Source organism: Cinclus cinclus, chromosome 2 (genome assembly GCF_963662255.1).
Source record: "Cinclus cinclus chromosome 2, bCinCin1.1, whole genome shotgun sequence".
Lineage (NCBI taxonomy): Eukaryota > Metazoa > Chordata > Aves > Passeriformes > Cinclidae > Cinclus > Cinclus cinclus.
The window spans coordinates 58,201,197-58,214,891 of NC_085047.1; the positions used below are offsets into that span (position 1 = coordinate 58,201,197).

The 13,695-nt window shown below is 40.5% G+C and overlaps 1 protein-coding gene across 1 annotated transcript in view; it reads left to right on the forward strand.

The window, feature by feature from the left end:
* The first annotated feature begins 4,427 nt into the window (after positions 1 to 4,427).
* Positions 4,428 to 13,695, forward strand: part of EPSTI1 (epithelial stromal interaction 1) — a 41,771-nt gene continuing 32,503 nt past the window's right edge. Inside the window, exon 1 of the mRNA XM_062514775.1 lies at positions 4,428 to 4,624. Coding sequence (XP_062370759.1) covers positions 4,428 to 4,624 — 197 coding nt within the window. The remainder of the gene's footprint in view (positions 4,625 to 13,695) is intronic.

Sequence of the window (13,695 nt, forward strand, 5' to 3'; positions counted from 1 at the left end):
TTTAGGCTTCTAGCATCCTTGGATTAAATAAGAATTGTAGCTTTTAATGAAGCGTGTCTGTGATTGTGGAAAAACACCCCTTGAACATGCAAAACCTTAAAATGCCATAAACCAACAGTGAAATAATGAAGAATGAACAGTTGTCTTTTGGGAAGGAAAGATAGAGAACATTACATTAGTTTAATTGCATGGGGGTTTTAATACTATTTCTTTAATATAAGAGAGTTTATCCTATCTAACATTCCCAAAGAAATGATGACATGGCTGACACAGATCCTTTATAGTGAAAAAAAGATCTCTGATGCCTCTCATTTTTGGTATAGTTCACAGTGCTACAGATTTGGAAATAAAGGTTCAGTACAAAATGTTCTTCCACAGAAGTTATTTTGTTTTATTATTGCAATTTCATGAAAAACACAGGTGAGGGAGAGAATATGACGATTCTTAATATTTCACATGTCCACTGAGGAATTTTCTCAGAGCAAAAGACAGATAATTTTCTATCTTTCTGTCTCCCACAAAATAAAAGGGAAAAAAAGGGGTTGTTAATAGCTGGGGGCAACGGAGCTTTACAGACAAAAAAGCTTTATTTTGACAAATTAATTTTCTCACTCCTTTTTCTGTTTTCTCCCCTGTCCTACTGGCAGGAAGGGAGCCACCAGCTGTGTGAATGCTCACTTGATAGCAAGTGCATCACAGCCTCAGATTCAGTTAGGGAATGGGCAACAACTATAAGTATTGCCCCTTAGATAGAATTGGCAGCCAGTATTTGGTGGGTCTAGAAAAATGTAAGTAATGAATTAAAATCCTTGTGGAGGATTTGGGAAGGGTTGATAATTGGTGGTGTTTACATGTTTCAGGAGACTGAATACATTGGCATTCTGATGTTTTAGCATCTATTCAACCTCTATGACACTAAATAAAACAGGGCTGGAGGCTGATCCATTTTCCTAAATACAGCTAGTACAGACTCATATATATGCTCCCCAAGACTAGCCTCCACTAGGTTAGGGCAGCTAAATGGCTGGGTTGATCCTAGTGGAGGCAATATGCATGTCCTTACCAAACTCTAAGCATCCTGAGAGCCTTAGGTGGTACTGCCATGGTGCTAGAACTTGATTATTATTTTGAGGATATTTCAGCTCAATGCATCTGAAGCAATGAGGGAGCTGGGTTGCATTTTAGTAGCATGAAACTGAAGGGCTGATGAATGATACACTGGAGTATCACACAGAGACCATGGGGTGAGTTTGAGATTGCTGGGATAGTGATGAAGAGGTGTTTAGGGTGGACAAAGTAAATCTGGTATTTTTGTTAATTGTGGCTTTATTGCTCCCAAGTCACATCTTCTAAGTGTGGGCTTATTGCTCCCACGGTATATCTTCTTGTGGGGATTTTTTCTTTTTCCGAAGCAGAGACAGAACTTCTGACTTGCTTTAGAAAGTGTGGTTTATTTCTTATCTTCTACACAGGCAGAAAGGGTAATTTCATCTTACTGATGTTCACAGCATGGCTCAGAAGTCACAAGACTTATGGTTACAAGGTCTTTTAAGGATTTACTGACCAATAAAACAATGCCAACAGTGATATTTATGTTTCTAATCCAATACTAAAATATTTCGTCTTATTGACTCATACTACAGTGTAACTTCCTTAGCCAATCATATAACAACACAGAAATTTACATTGCTGCACTCTAAAACTTCTTGTTACCTTTGTAATTACCTTTATTTTTTCCATATCTTAAATTCTAAAGCTAAACTTTTCTCTACTTAACATATCTCTGCTTTAAGCTCTAAATCTACATTCTCGTTTCTAGCACCTAAGTTTGGAAGTCTTTTCCAAGGTCTTTAATCCTAAGTTTTGGCTTGTGTTCTGAGAATTCCTTGCATTTTGAATTCCAGCAGTTATACTGTCTTTCTGGGGGTCATGTCTGGCATGAACCATCCTTAGAGCCAGACCTGGATTTTGTCCTGGATAGAGTTAGTTTGGATTGTCCACAACAGAGTTATGAAATAAATAAGCATGGAAGCAATAAATGCTATCAAGCTTCTAGTGCTTGAGTTAATTTCATATCCCTATTTTTTGAGCAATATAGATATAAATATTTAGATTCTACAGTTACTTTTTTCAGCCAAAGTTTTCTAAATTTCAACAGGAAAATGACACTAGATCTGAATTTTACATAACATTACAGGATTGAAGACCCAGCAGCAGTGGCCACATTAATTATAATCAATTTTTGTAATTAAATATGGGTTATTAAGACATCAATCTGCATGGATAAGAACACTCCAGATGTCAAAGCTGGATTTTTACCAGATAGGGTGTCTGTAGGCACAGCTGTTATTCCACAAATCTTTGCAGTCCTCAGACATGACTTTGCTATAATTTCTGTACTACACCCAGTGCTTCTGCATTTCCTGTATAGACCCTGCAGTTCTGTGGGAGTGAGTTTCATGCTTGCTTTCATTGGCCAGCACCTTGTACGTTAAATACATATATATATATATTTGTAAAGAGAGGTGATACAAGGGACTATGCACCAGGCCATCCCTTTACAACACACTGCCCTTGCACTCAAAAGTCTGCAGAATGATTTGTGCACAAATGAAGACCATCTGTGCTGCAGAGCATGTTAGGAGGGAGGGAGTGGGAGACCATTGGTACTGCCTTATTGGGGCAGGCCTAGGAGATGAATCCTTGTGGATATGTAAGCTCTGGGAGGTGAGCTGCTGGTGGCAGGGTCTCAAGGAGCATTACAACCACCAGGAAGCCTGTGGCTTTCCATATGGCATTTTACTTTACTCCTTCCCCAGCATGTGTGGGGAATGCTGTAAGACCAAGGTGGTCTGAGCACTCAGGAAACCTGGCCAGAAATGTGTTTTAGGTGCAGCTTGATCAGCTGAGGACGGAGTGATGAGATCTGCATGTGTGGAGCTGACCTCCTTAGTTCTGCTGCATTATCCTGGAGTAACATTGTTAGTTCTTCTTTGCTTGGGTTATAAGTTACTTAGCATCTTTTATTTACTAATGATATTAAGGAAGTGGTTATCCCCAGCCTTGCAGATCCCATAGGTATGCTACCACTGGTTAGATGTGATCACTCAAACAGTCTCCATTTTTGATAAGTGGATAATGTATTTGTCCTCTATTCAGGTAGACTTAGGAATGTCTAAGTAAAGAAGTTTTCTGACTGAGCAGAATTGAAAGGCTGAATAGGAAGTTTTTCAGGACCATTGCCTTAAGATTTATCTGAAGGTTAGTTTTTAGTTTCTCTTTCATCTTTCTTTGTACACTCATGCAAAATAGAAACCAGAAAAACCCCTTGTGAGAGACTAGGCTATGACTCAAAACAATTACCCATTTATGAAAGCATTTGGGTGCTTTGCTGAGACCAGGTTTGCAACCCCCCAAGAAAGAGCTGAATTTTTGCGTGTGTAATGGCAAACCTCTGGTCTGTCTAAGACAGAGGGGATGAATTTATGACTTCCAGAGTCGACAAGCTGGGCTTTGAGGCCAATATGAGGCAGATCTTGTAAAGGCAGGATAGCTGTCTTCACCAAATTGCCCTCTCTTACACACACCCCCTGCCGACAGATCAAGACCTTCAATAACCACTTCGACCAACGGGAACACTCAAGCCTCATTGTAAATCCAGGGGTGGTAGTAATGTATCTTCCGACTCTTACTCTTTCTTTCCCTTTCTTTTTTTTTTTCCTTGCACATTTTAAGTGATATCTTTATGCTTTCATATTGCCATATTACTACAGATAATAATAACCAAAATGGCTATATAGCTGCTTTCCACTGCAGCTAAATTGTTCATACATATACATATACATATACATATACATATACATATACATATACATATACATATACATATACATATACATATACATATACATATACACATATTTGCAAACACTGACCATTAAGTGTTTTTTCACTCTAATCTGACCTATTAACAAGAATCTGGGTTACCTTCACCTTCAGGGGTGGATCATAACACCCCCAAGAGTTATTCCCTCTGTCATAGGGAAGTACTGGGCTAAAAAAATGTCAGAAATCTATCAGAAATATACACCAGAAATATATGTCAGAAATATATCAGAAAAATGTCAGACCTCCCCATGCTTCTGCACAAACTGTTGTCACCTGGTTTATTAGTGCAGATCAGATCAGCTTTGCTGTCACCCTATGACTCCGGTCTGCCTGGGTGCTGTGATTGAGATGATGAAACTTGAGCTTCAGCTGGAGGATGCCTCAGAAACCAGTACACATTTTGGCATGCCTGCCAGTCCAAAGTTCAGGAAAGGGAGGAGCTTACCAGGAATTGAAACTGATTTGTGTTAACTCTGTACATTTGTGAGCATTTCCCTAGCTGTAGCAGCAATACTGGTTTCTGTCAAAGACAAAAAACCATGTCTGGTGCTGGAGGTTGGAGGGAAGGCAGCAGGTACAGGACAGCTACTGCCTCCAATACTCCATCTTCCTCACAGGGTAATCCCTGGAATGGCAACAACAAAATGGAGAAGGGTGAAAACACCCAGAGGCTGCCATCATCGGAAGAGGAACAAAGAGGCCAAGCATCAGCCCACCATCAACAGCAAGATCAGTAGTAAGTAACAAGGAGCCTGACTAAGATGATTTACCTGTATTGGGTGCCTGTTCTACAGTTCACTCGAGTTGTACACCTTTAAAGGTGCAAATACTTTACAGAGAGCCTGAATGTGGCTGAGCACACAAGCAGCATATTGCCATTTTCTTGAAGCTTCTTACACAGGACCTGAGTTGTTCTGGCAGGCTTCTTGATAGCATGGCTTACACCCCATGGTGCCATAGCAGTGGCCAGTTCTGTACTTGGGATACTGGCATATGTGGTGTCTGTTTCTTGGCATCTTTTTTCAAAGTGAAATTTCAGATCTGGTTCTAGCTCCCTGTTTTCTGTGTCTACTAATATTTCATTCTGGAAAGTCTAAAAATATTTACTTTGGCTTAAGAAATGGATGTAGGCTGCATTCCGGCACTGCTTTGAATGTAATCAGGGGTACAGAACATCTTCCAGGAGCTTCATGCTCACAAAACTAAAACCAAAGCTTCAGCATTTTGTGCTTTATTGTAATCTATGCTTAGTCCATCTCTGGGTTTCCAGTGACAGTCCTGAAATAGCTTGTATAAGCTGTGTCTTGCAGATATAATACAGAATAGAAACTGAAAGCTCTGTGTGTGTATTTTATGCACATGTTTAATATAAATATGCTTAGATGACCATAGCTAAGTGTTTATTCCTTTTCCCCAAATGTACTTCGGAGCTCTTAGTAACAGTACATGTAATGCTAAGATTGTTATTATTGATATGTGCCGATTTTGCTTAGCTTGCTTCTTTTTCTTCTGTCTTTCAAAGGGCAGCTGGCAAAACCGCAGACTGTTTCAGTTTCCTTTCCCTTCTTTCTGGATGAAGAAGGTGAAGCCCCCTGTGGAGGAGGTGGCAGCCAGCTGATGGCAAGCAGAGATCAGCAGCTTTCAATTGATGCCCATGAACGCTTGCCTATTAGGTAGTAATGATATAGGGACTGCTAAGAGCCGAGTCCCTTTAAAATCCATCCGCACTTTAATGATGACTTTCAGGACAGCAAACAACAATTCCTTAGTTACAGTCTGTTTATTTCCTGCCACTTCCAAATATGAAAAATTCTCTGTCTTGCCTGCTCTCACAGTGACAGGTGTCCATAGTAGAGCTAGGACAGCCCCAGTTTGTTTATGTAGTTGTGCTGTGTGCGTTTTGTTGCTGTTTGGGTTTTTTTCAGGGGGAGAGGGCAGCAAGGCTGGTGGGGGTTTTCCCATTGGCATGACTGTTTACCCAGTTTTTGCCTGGCATACAAACCCCCTGGTAAAGGTTAGGTGAATAATTAATCAATTGGTTTGCCAGAGCACCCTGCAGAGTTTAAGGCCAGGGCATGTATAATCACACAAATAAATCCCTGTTCCCTCTTTCATTTTACTTGGCCTCTTTGTTCCTCTTTCATGATTCTTGCAGATATAAAGCTGTTGTGCATCCACTGCCAAGACCAAGTAGTATTTTCTGCTATATGAAAATATTGTCTCCAAGTCTCCATAAGACTAACAAAGAATTAGTTACTAAATCTTGGATGTACAAATTAAAGTCTTCACTGGTATTCAGTTAATGAGAAGAGGTATGAGGGAAAGGCAGATTGAAATAGAAAACATGTAATATAACTGGGAAACTAATACTCTAATAAAAAATGAAGTGAACAGGAGTGAGGTTTGCATCCTTCCCTTGAGAAAGGGGATGCTACCCAGCAGTGTGAATGGGGTGAAGCCACTTAAACTGTAATTTCCTTAACTAACACGGATTAAAGAAGAAGATATCACCTGAAATGCTGAAACAGAACAGAGGGGATATTTATTCTTATAAAAATTGTTTTCTTCATTATTACTTTGTTCATTTTCTCAAGTTACTTTTTAAGAAAGATTTCTGATTAAAATATAATTTTAGCAGTGATAAAGCTGACTCAGCTTTTTTCGCCACCAACCTATTTTAATATGACCTTTAATACTAAATACTGGGGCACCCTCATAATGGTCCAGATTTTCAGGCTCTGGGATAACAAGAGCAGCTGGAGACCTGAAGTCACAGGGTGACAGTAGGAGAAAAAAAGCACAGACTAGCACTACTAAAGGATTTCTGGAATATGCATAGCAGAGGGAACATGAGGGGACCAAGTAAGATACCTCTGTGCCAAGCAGTGTCTCTATTCCAGCTTCTGCTTGCTATTTTTTGGAAATACACAGGGATATGATTTTGCTGCCAGAAAAGCAGGAGTTGGAGTCTCTTTTGAAAGCTCTGTGTGAATTGTTTCCATGTAAATTCTCTGTCTCAGGCTGCGAGAGAAATTGGGAGTGGGAAAACGTCTCAGGAGCATCTTAGGGCTGGATCAGGTGACCTTTTGTTTAGATTGGACACATGAAATACGTGTGGGATGTAGCATGTTGCAGTCCTGTTCAGTACTCAATATTCAATCTCATATTAAAATATTAAGAATTAAAAATATTAAAAATATGAGGTGGGCAGCTGGTATTAGAAGATAGTTTTGCTTTGGAGAAGGCCTTATATGACATGTCAAGGGTGAGAAGTGACTATAAAACGGTCCCAATCAAGAAAAATACTTGTTTAAATGCAAAGTTGAAATCACAGTTTGCACATTTCAGTCCAGTTATACATAGAATGTGGTTTCAGGCCAAGGAGAAAAAAGTCACCAAGATGACAAGACCTTGAAACTGCTTATAATAACAAGCTTGCATTTAAGTAGCTTCACTTTGTCTGCTAAGTGCCATGAAATTAACTTGTAGAAGGCAAATTCACAAATTGCCCCCATTTATACCTATTCAGAAACAAAAGTCTGTACAGAAGAAAGGTGGAAGAAAGTGGGGAAATTAGAGGGTGAACTATAGCTAGTGCCTGAAAAAGAAACTGCTGCCCCCATTCAGCAGTCTGCCTTTAGCACCTTTAAAGCTGCCAAGAAAAATATTGGTTCTGGTAAAATTCACTAAAAACTGAATTTCAAAATAATAAAGCCTGAAGATATATTGCTGCACAGCTGGTAACAGTCCCTCATCATTTCGTTTGAAAGGAGAATGAGCTTGCTAGAATGCTTGACTTGAGAAATTGTATTATTTTACTGCTGGAGCCAAAACTATCAGAGCTTTCTTTCCTTCCTTTCCAATCTTAATCCTGAATTTAAAAAAAAAAAAAAAACGAGCCAAAATATCTATGGTGCTATAAGACCCCTCTTCCTATTGCTGACAGACTTTACTTAGCAGTCCTGTTTTTTTTGTTTTTTTTTTTCAGGAACTGAAGTTTCTTTAAAATAATAATAATAAAAAAAATTAGTATACAAAACTGTAGGCAGATTTTTAGCAAAATGCTTGTTTTTCCCCACTGCCCAGTAATTTGAATTATGAAAAATCTCTTCAGAGTTTAGCTCTCCACTTGCTGCACAGGAGAAGTCTCCCAACCCTCTGTCTTTCAGGCTGATGTACTAATGTTTACAGCCCAGTGCAGTGCTTCAGAGATGCCCAGCTTCACTGTGGTCAGTAGCCAGCCTTTTCTGCAGCCACAGGATTGGTGGCAGGGTCTGTGTAAGACAGGAACTCTGCTGTTAGTCTTGACTGGGGTTAATGCTTGGCGGAGGGAAGAAAGTATTTCCAAATTCTCGATTAGAAGGCGTTTTTTGGAAGAGCTTGTTTTCCACAAGCCCTGACATGTTCTCTTGATGCATAGCTTGATGAGGAGTTGTGTCGAGGTGATGAATAAGGAATGTGTGGGAGGATGCTGCTTTTGGGCATGGGCAATGAAAGGACAAAATCTCTGATGCAGAGACAACAGAGGAGGAAGTACATTGTTGAAAAGTAAAGAAGGGGGGAAGCAGAGATGAAAGTACCACTAGCTCAAGTCTCAGTGTTCATGTGATACAGCTACTGACCTGCTGGCAAGCCCGACGTGCAACACATGCACACCTCTGCAGGGGCCAGCTCTGCTCAGCACTCAGTGGTGCCAAGCCCAGCACCTGGCCTGCCCACCTATGATGCTCCGTGCTCCTCCAGGCTAGTGATTACCAGGTGCTCCAGCTGGCTCTGGCATGCTCCCTACATCCCTGACACTGTGCTGCACTGAGGGAACTGAGCTGCTCTGGGACGTGGGGACAGCATGAGCATGGCCGTGTCTGACTTTTGCAGACTTTGCAACGCTGCCGTAGTGAATGAACTCTGCCCCTTTGGTGTCATCTGACCACAGGCACAGGCTGAGCAATGGCACGTTAGTGTTTTCAGAGGAGAGAAAGCTGTGCTGTGAGCCAAGTCTGGGCTGAGAGCTACCCCTTGGCTCTCTGATTTGATCCTTCAGGGTGGCAATTTCCTTGGATCTTTAGAAGTTGGTTGTCCAAATCAGAGTAGTGGCTGAAATACATGCCCTTCTTTCTGATGTGCCGAGACTGCAACAAGCTGCTGAGTCTGAGCCTCATCTAAACTGTTGGAAATTCAGTTCCAAATTTCAGTTTTAGACTTTGGACCAAATTTTAACTTCAGGGATTTCTCTACAAGCCTGTGGGTGACAGCACAAACCTCAGGTCTGTTTCTTTCCTGCAGATTTCTGACTCTTACTTTCTCCCAAGCTGCTTTCTGTTTCTGTCTTCCCCTTTGAAACTTCACTTCTTCAGGATTTAACTCTTTGCTTTAACCTAAGGCCTCACAATGGCAAAAATGTCTGTTCTCAATGAAAGGGACCAGATACAGAAGTGAGTTACCCTGGTTTAATAATCTTCCAGACATCATTTGAACCATGGTAATTAAGTGCTTTCCTGGTGTGTGTCAAACACAGTACAAAGTCCATGGGGGTAGATTTTTGGTGATAAACATTTCCTGCCAATGTAGTTAATTTTCTGTAGTTAATTTTCTGTAGTTAATTTTTCTCTCATGTTAAGACCACAGTGAGGATGAATCAGACTCTGTGTAATGCTAAGCCCCAGTAAATCACTTTTGTCTCTGAGCTGCAAACTGGTAAGATGATGCCGCTGATAAAGATGGAAAGCCAGAGCCCCAGGCCTGCGTGCAAGGTTTGTATACTCTCCTAGAGCTCTGCTTATGGCACTGCTGGGACACAGAGCATATTGCTCAGCTGAGGTCTAGAACTGTGGCTGTCAATTATCGTTAGCATCTGGCTGTGTGTGCGTTGCAAAATAGGGATACCTACAGGACAGTTCTCTGCTTGCTGGGATTTGGCATCTTGTAGCCCTTTAATTTGGCAGCTTCTGCACTGCTCAGCAGCATATGGCTGCTCCATCACGCATGGGAGCTTTGGTGAAAATGATACTTTGTGGTGGTGTGGACTTGACAGCTCTTAAAACAATTCCTGATAAATTAATGCAAAGTTCAGCTTAGTGTATCTTTGAAGGAAATTCAAGAGTTAGCTTTGGCAGCTTGATCTCTTTTCTCTTTTAAATTCAATCTTAACATACTATCTAATACAGTATCTCATCCATATCTTTCCCTAGGTCCCTCCTCAGACTAAATCTGCCCATGCCTCCTTACCAAACTTTAGTAATTTATGTTGCTCTCCAACTTCCTTCTCCTTAGTTTCTGTCTGTTATGTTGAGCACTCTGCCCAGCAGAGCAAGATATTTGGCTTTCAGCTCTGTGTCATTCATGTACCAATGCGCCCATGGTATAAAGCACGGTGAAACTGGAAATAGTTTATAACACCCATTTGTTTTGTAACTCTTTAAACTATTTCACACTTCATTTGAAAATCTCTCCTGTGGCAGATGATTGGAGTGGACTTGAGGAAAAACTGAAGAGCACAGTTCTATTACTAATAGCAAAAACTATTACCAGTGAGCAGCAGTCCTTGTGTGTTTTTTCAATTTTAGAAATAAATTATTTTATACAAACCTGAAAGAATGTAGAACAAAAGTTGCTGTGTTCAATGCCTTTAAAGCACTGAAAAGGTGTCCTTGAGCTAGTTAGAAGACTAGACTTACACATATGATTCAGAATTTAAGTTTTTAGACATGGTTTTCCTTATATAACTGATCACTCAAAGTGTAAACTATCATTACAGATTATCTATGACTGTATTGCCTGTTTCTCCTGACTGAAATTTTTTATATCTCTTTCTGTATGTGCTGGTTTTGACATGAGTAGAGTTTATTTTCTTCGTAGTAGCAGCTATAGGGCTACGGTTTGGATTTGTGACTGAAAAGTGTTGGTAACACAAGGGTGTGTTTGTTACAGCTGGGCATTGCTGACCCTGAGTCAGGGTATTTTCTGCCTCCCACCACACCAGTGAGTGGGCTGGGGGTGCTCAAGGAGTTGCGAGAGGGCACAGTGGGGACAGATGACCCCAGCTGGCAGAGGTGTATCCCATAATATATGGCGTGTTCAGCATACATAGCTGGAGGAAGGAGGAGGAGGGGTGATAATGCAGAGTGATGGTGTTTATCTTCCCTAGTCACCATTATGTGTGATGGAGCCCTGCTTTGCTGGGGCTGGCTGAGCATCTGCCTGCCCATGGGAAGTGGCAAATCCATTCCATGTCCTGCTTTGCTTGTGTGTGCAACTGTAAAACTGTCTTTATCTCAAACCATGAGTTTTCTCACTTTAAACCTTCTAATTGTCCCTCCCATCCCATGAGGGGCAAAGTGAGTGAGCAGCCACGTGGTGCCTTGTTAGTGTCTGGGGTTAAACCACAATGGTATGTTGTTACATGTATTGTTACATAAGAATTTATGATCCACAACTGTGGCATATTGTGTGTATCTGCTTGTAAAATCATAGGAGGTTGCCTTTTTTAATTTCAATATAGATACATTGTCTTTTTGGGTTATAACTTTCTTACCCTCATTAATATCTGTTCAGTTTGTGTAATGAGTCAATACATTCCTATTTTCTGCAGAGAAAATAAAACAAAAACACTCATCAAGATTAATATGACCCATAAAGGCAGAAGATGATTTTTCTTTTTTGAAGAGCTATAACTTCACCCCTTTCCAGTGACTTCTGTACTTGTATTTATAAAACAACCCTACCTCAAAGATAGGCTAAGTCTTGTAACAATTAGAATCATTATTAGGGAAACCGTAAAGTTAAATTCTTTATAATCTTTTCTGTCTGTGGATTTTGAAGCGCTTCATATATTGGTATAAAGCACAAAATTCTGCACACCACTGATAGCTTCAAATCTTCACATTTCCTTAATTGGTCCCCAGGTAAGTAGGATAATTTGCTTCAGACTTATGGCTACTGTGGCAACCCAGAAACTGATTGGAATATTAAATTGACAGGCTGTAGCGGGTTTTATGGGCTTAACTGGATCAGAGGTTTTGCCTGAACAAAGAAATGACATACAATACCCTGCAAACTGGATAAAAACATGAGGTGAAAGCTGGTGGTGGGATTTTGCATTAACTTTCTTTCCTTCAAAAAGAGACTCTCAAGAAAATATGGGATATTAGGTGCAGATTTTAAAACTGGTAGGGCAGGTGGAGTTTCTCAAACAACAGCTCATCTGGCTCCTCTCCTGTAGGTTTAAAAGGCAAGGAATCAGTTTGAACCCTAACTTCCACTCCTCCCACAAAAAGTTTCATTATGTACTTACTCTTCCTTCCCCCTGATCCTTGAATCTCAGAATAATTCTTTAAGAGACCTTAAAGGTCCTCTAGTTCCAACCCCCCTGCTGTGGGCAGGAATCCTTCCACTAGACCAGGCTATTCAGAGCCCCATCCAGCCTGGTCTTAAACACCTGAAGGGATGGGGAAACCACAACATCTCTGGGCAACTTGTACCTGTGCCTCACCATCCTCACAGTGAGGAATTTCTTTCTAGTGTCTAACCTAAACCTGCCCTCCTTCAGCTTAAGGCCATTCCTGATACCAGTACCCAAAACCACACTGACATATCTTTCCAGAGATCAAGGTGAAGACTATAAAGTTAGATAAACTCAATAATGCTCCTCCCACCTTTATTTTTGCTTATAATTTCTAAGAATAACTAAAAGAAAACATTAGATAAAAGACAAAGAAAAGTTGGTGTTCTGTTCTCCCCTTCCCTTCCCCACTGGAGACCTGGCATCTTCTTTGCCTTTCTTTGCCTTTATTTCAATGAAATGGAAACAAATTTTGCTTTGTTTTAAACAGTGTTTTAAACACAACTCTCAATCTGCTCTCTGGAAAACAGATGGTAAATGTACAGTAACCTCTACCTCTTTCGTCACCTGTCTATATCTTTCATATATTTCATGTGCAATCCTTCTGAGGTGTTGATGATGAGGCCATGGTCAGGTACCAAAAGAGTGGGCCCCACCTGGCCTCCTGGGGTATGAGCCTTCCAGCCAAAAAGCAGAGGCAGATAAAGGAAATTATTCATGGCAAAAGGGCTAGATTTAATACCATGATTTCTCATACATGTTCAGACAAGCCAAGGTCTTTTTTTAAAAAAATTTGATTGTAACTTAAATCAACCAGGCAAATGCTGTTTGAAATCATCAAAGTACATGGTATAAAAACTCTTCTGCCCTCTAGTGCCGTGAAGCAGCGTGATATCTTAGATGCACTGATTTTTGGGAGGGAAAGATATGTAGCATTGCAACCCACAATTTCAGCCACTTTTATCACTGCCAAAGGGAAGGGAGGGGAGTTTAAAAGGTACAAAATATTTTTTGTGTATGAACTTGAGAGAAATATGATCTTAATATCTGAAACAAAAACTAAAGCTATAAAAAAGTCTCGAAACAGATAAATTGTACAGCAGCTCGTTAAAGGCACTTTGGGAAAAATTGGGAACGCTACTACTCAATCAACTAGAGAAAAATCTGAAACAACATAACTGATGGGAAATGTTATGCCATAAGCGAGATGTGTTGTCAAAGCTTATTTTAAGTAATGTTTGTAGTTGTGTGGTGAATGCCAGTGGGGTGTTGCTGCTCTCTTTACTCCTGCCTTTGAGAGTCCAGGATTCGGTGGAGACGTGCAGAGCAGACTCACAGTCTTGGGGGCACCAGAGTATGCTGGCAGAAAGGGAAAATGTCATATTAAGTGGCACCATTAAAGCTCACAGCTCTATCTTTGCTAGTTTAATCTCATAAATTAATCCACATCCTCCTAGAATAAGTCTTCA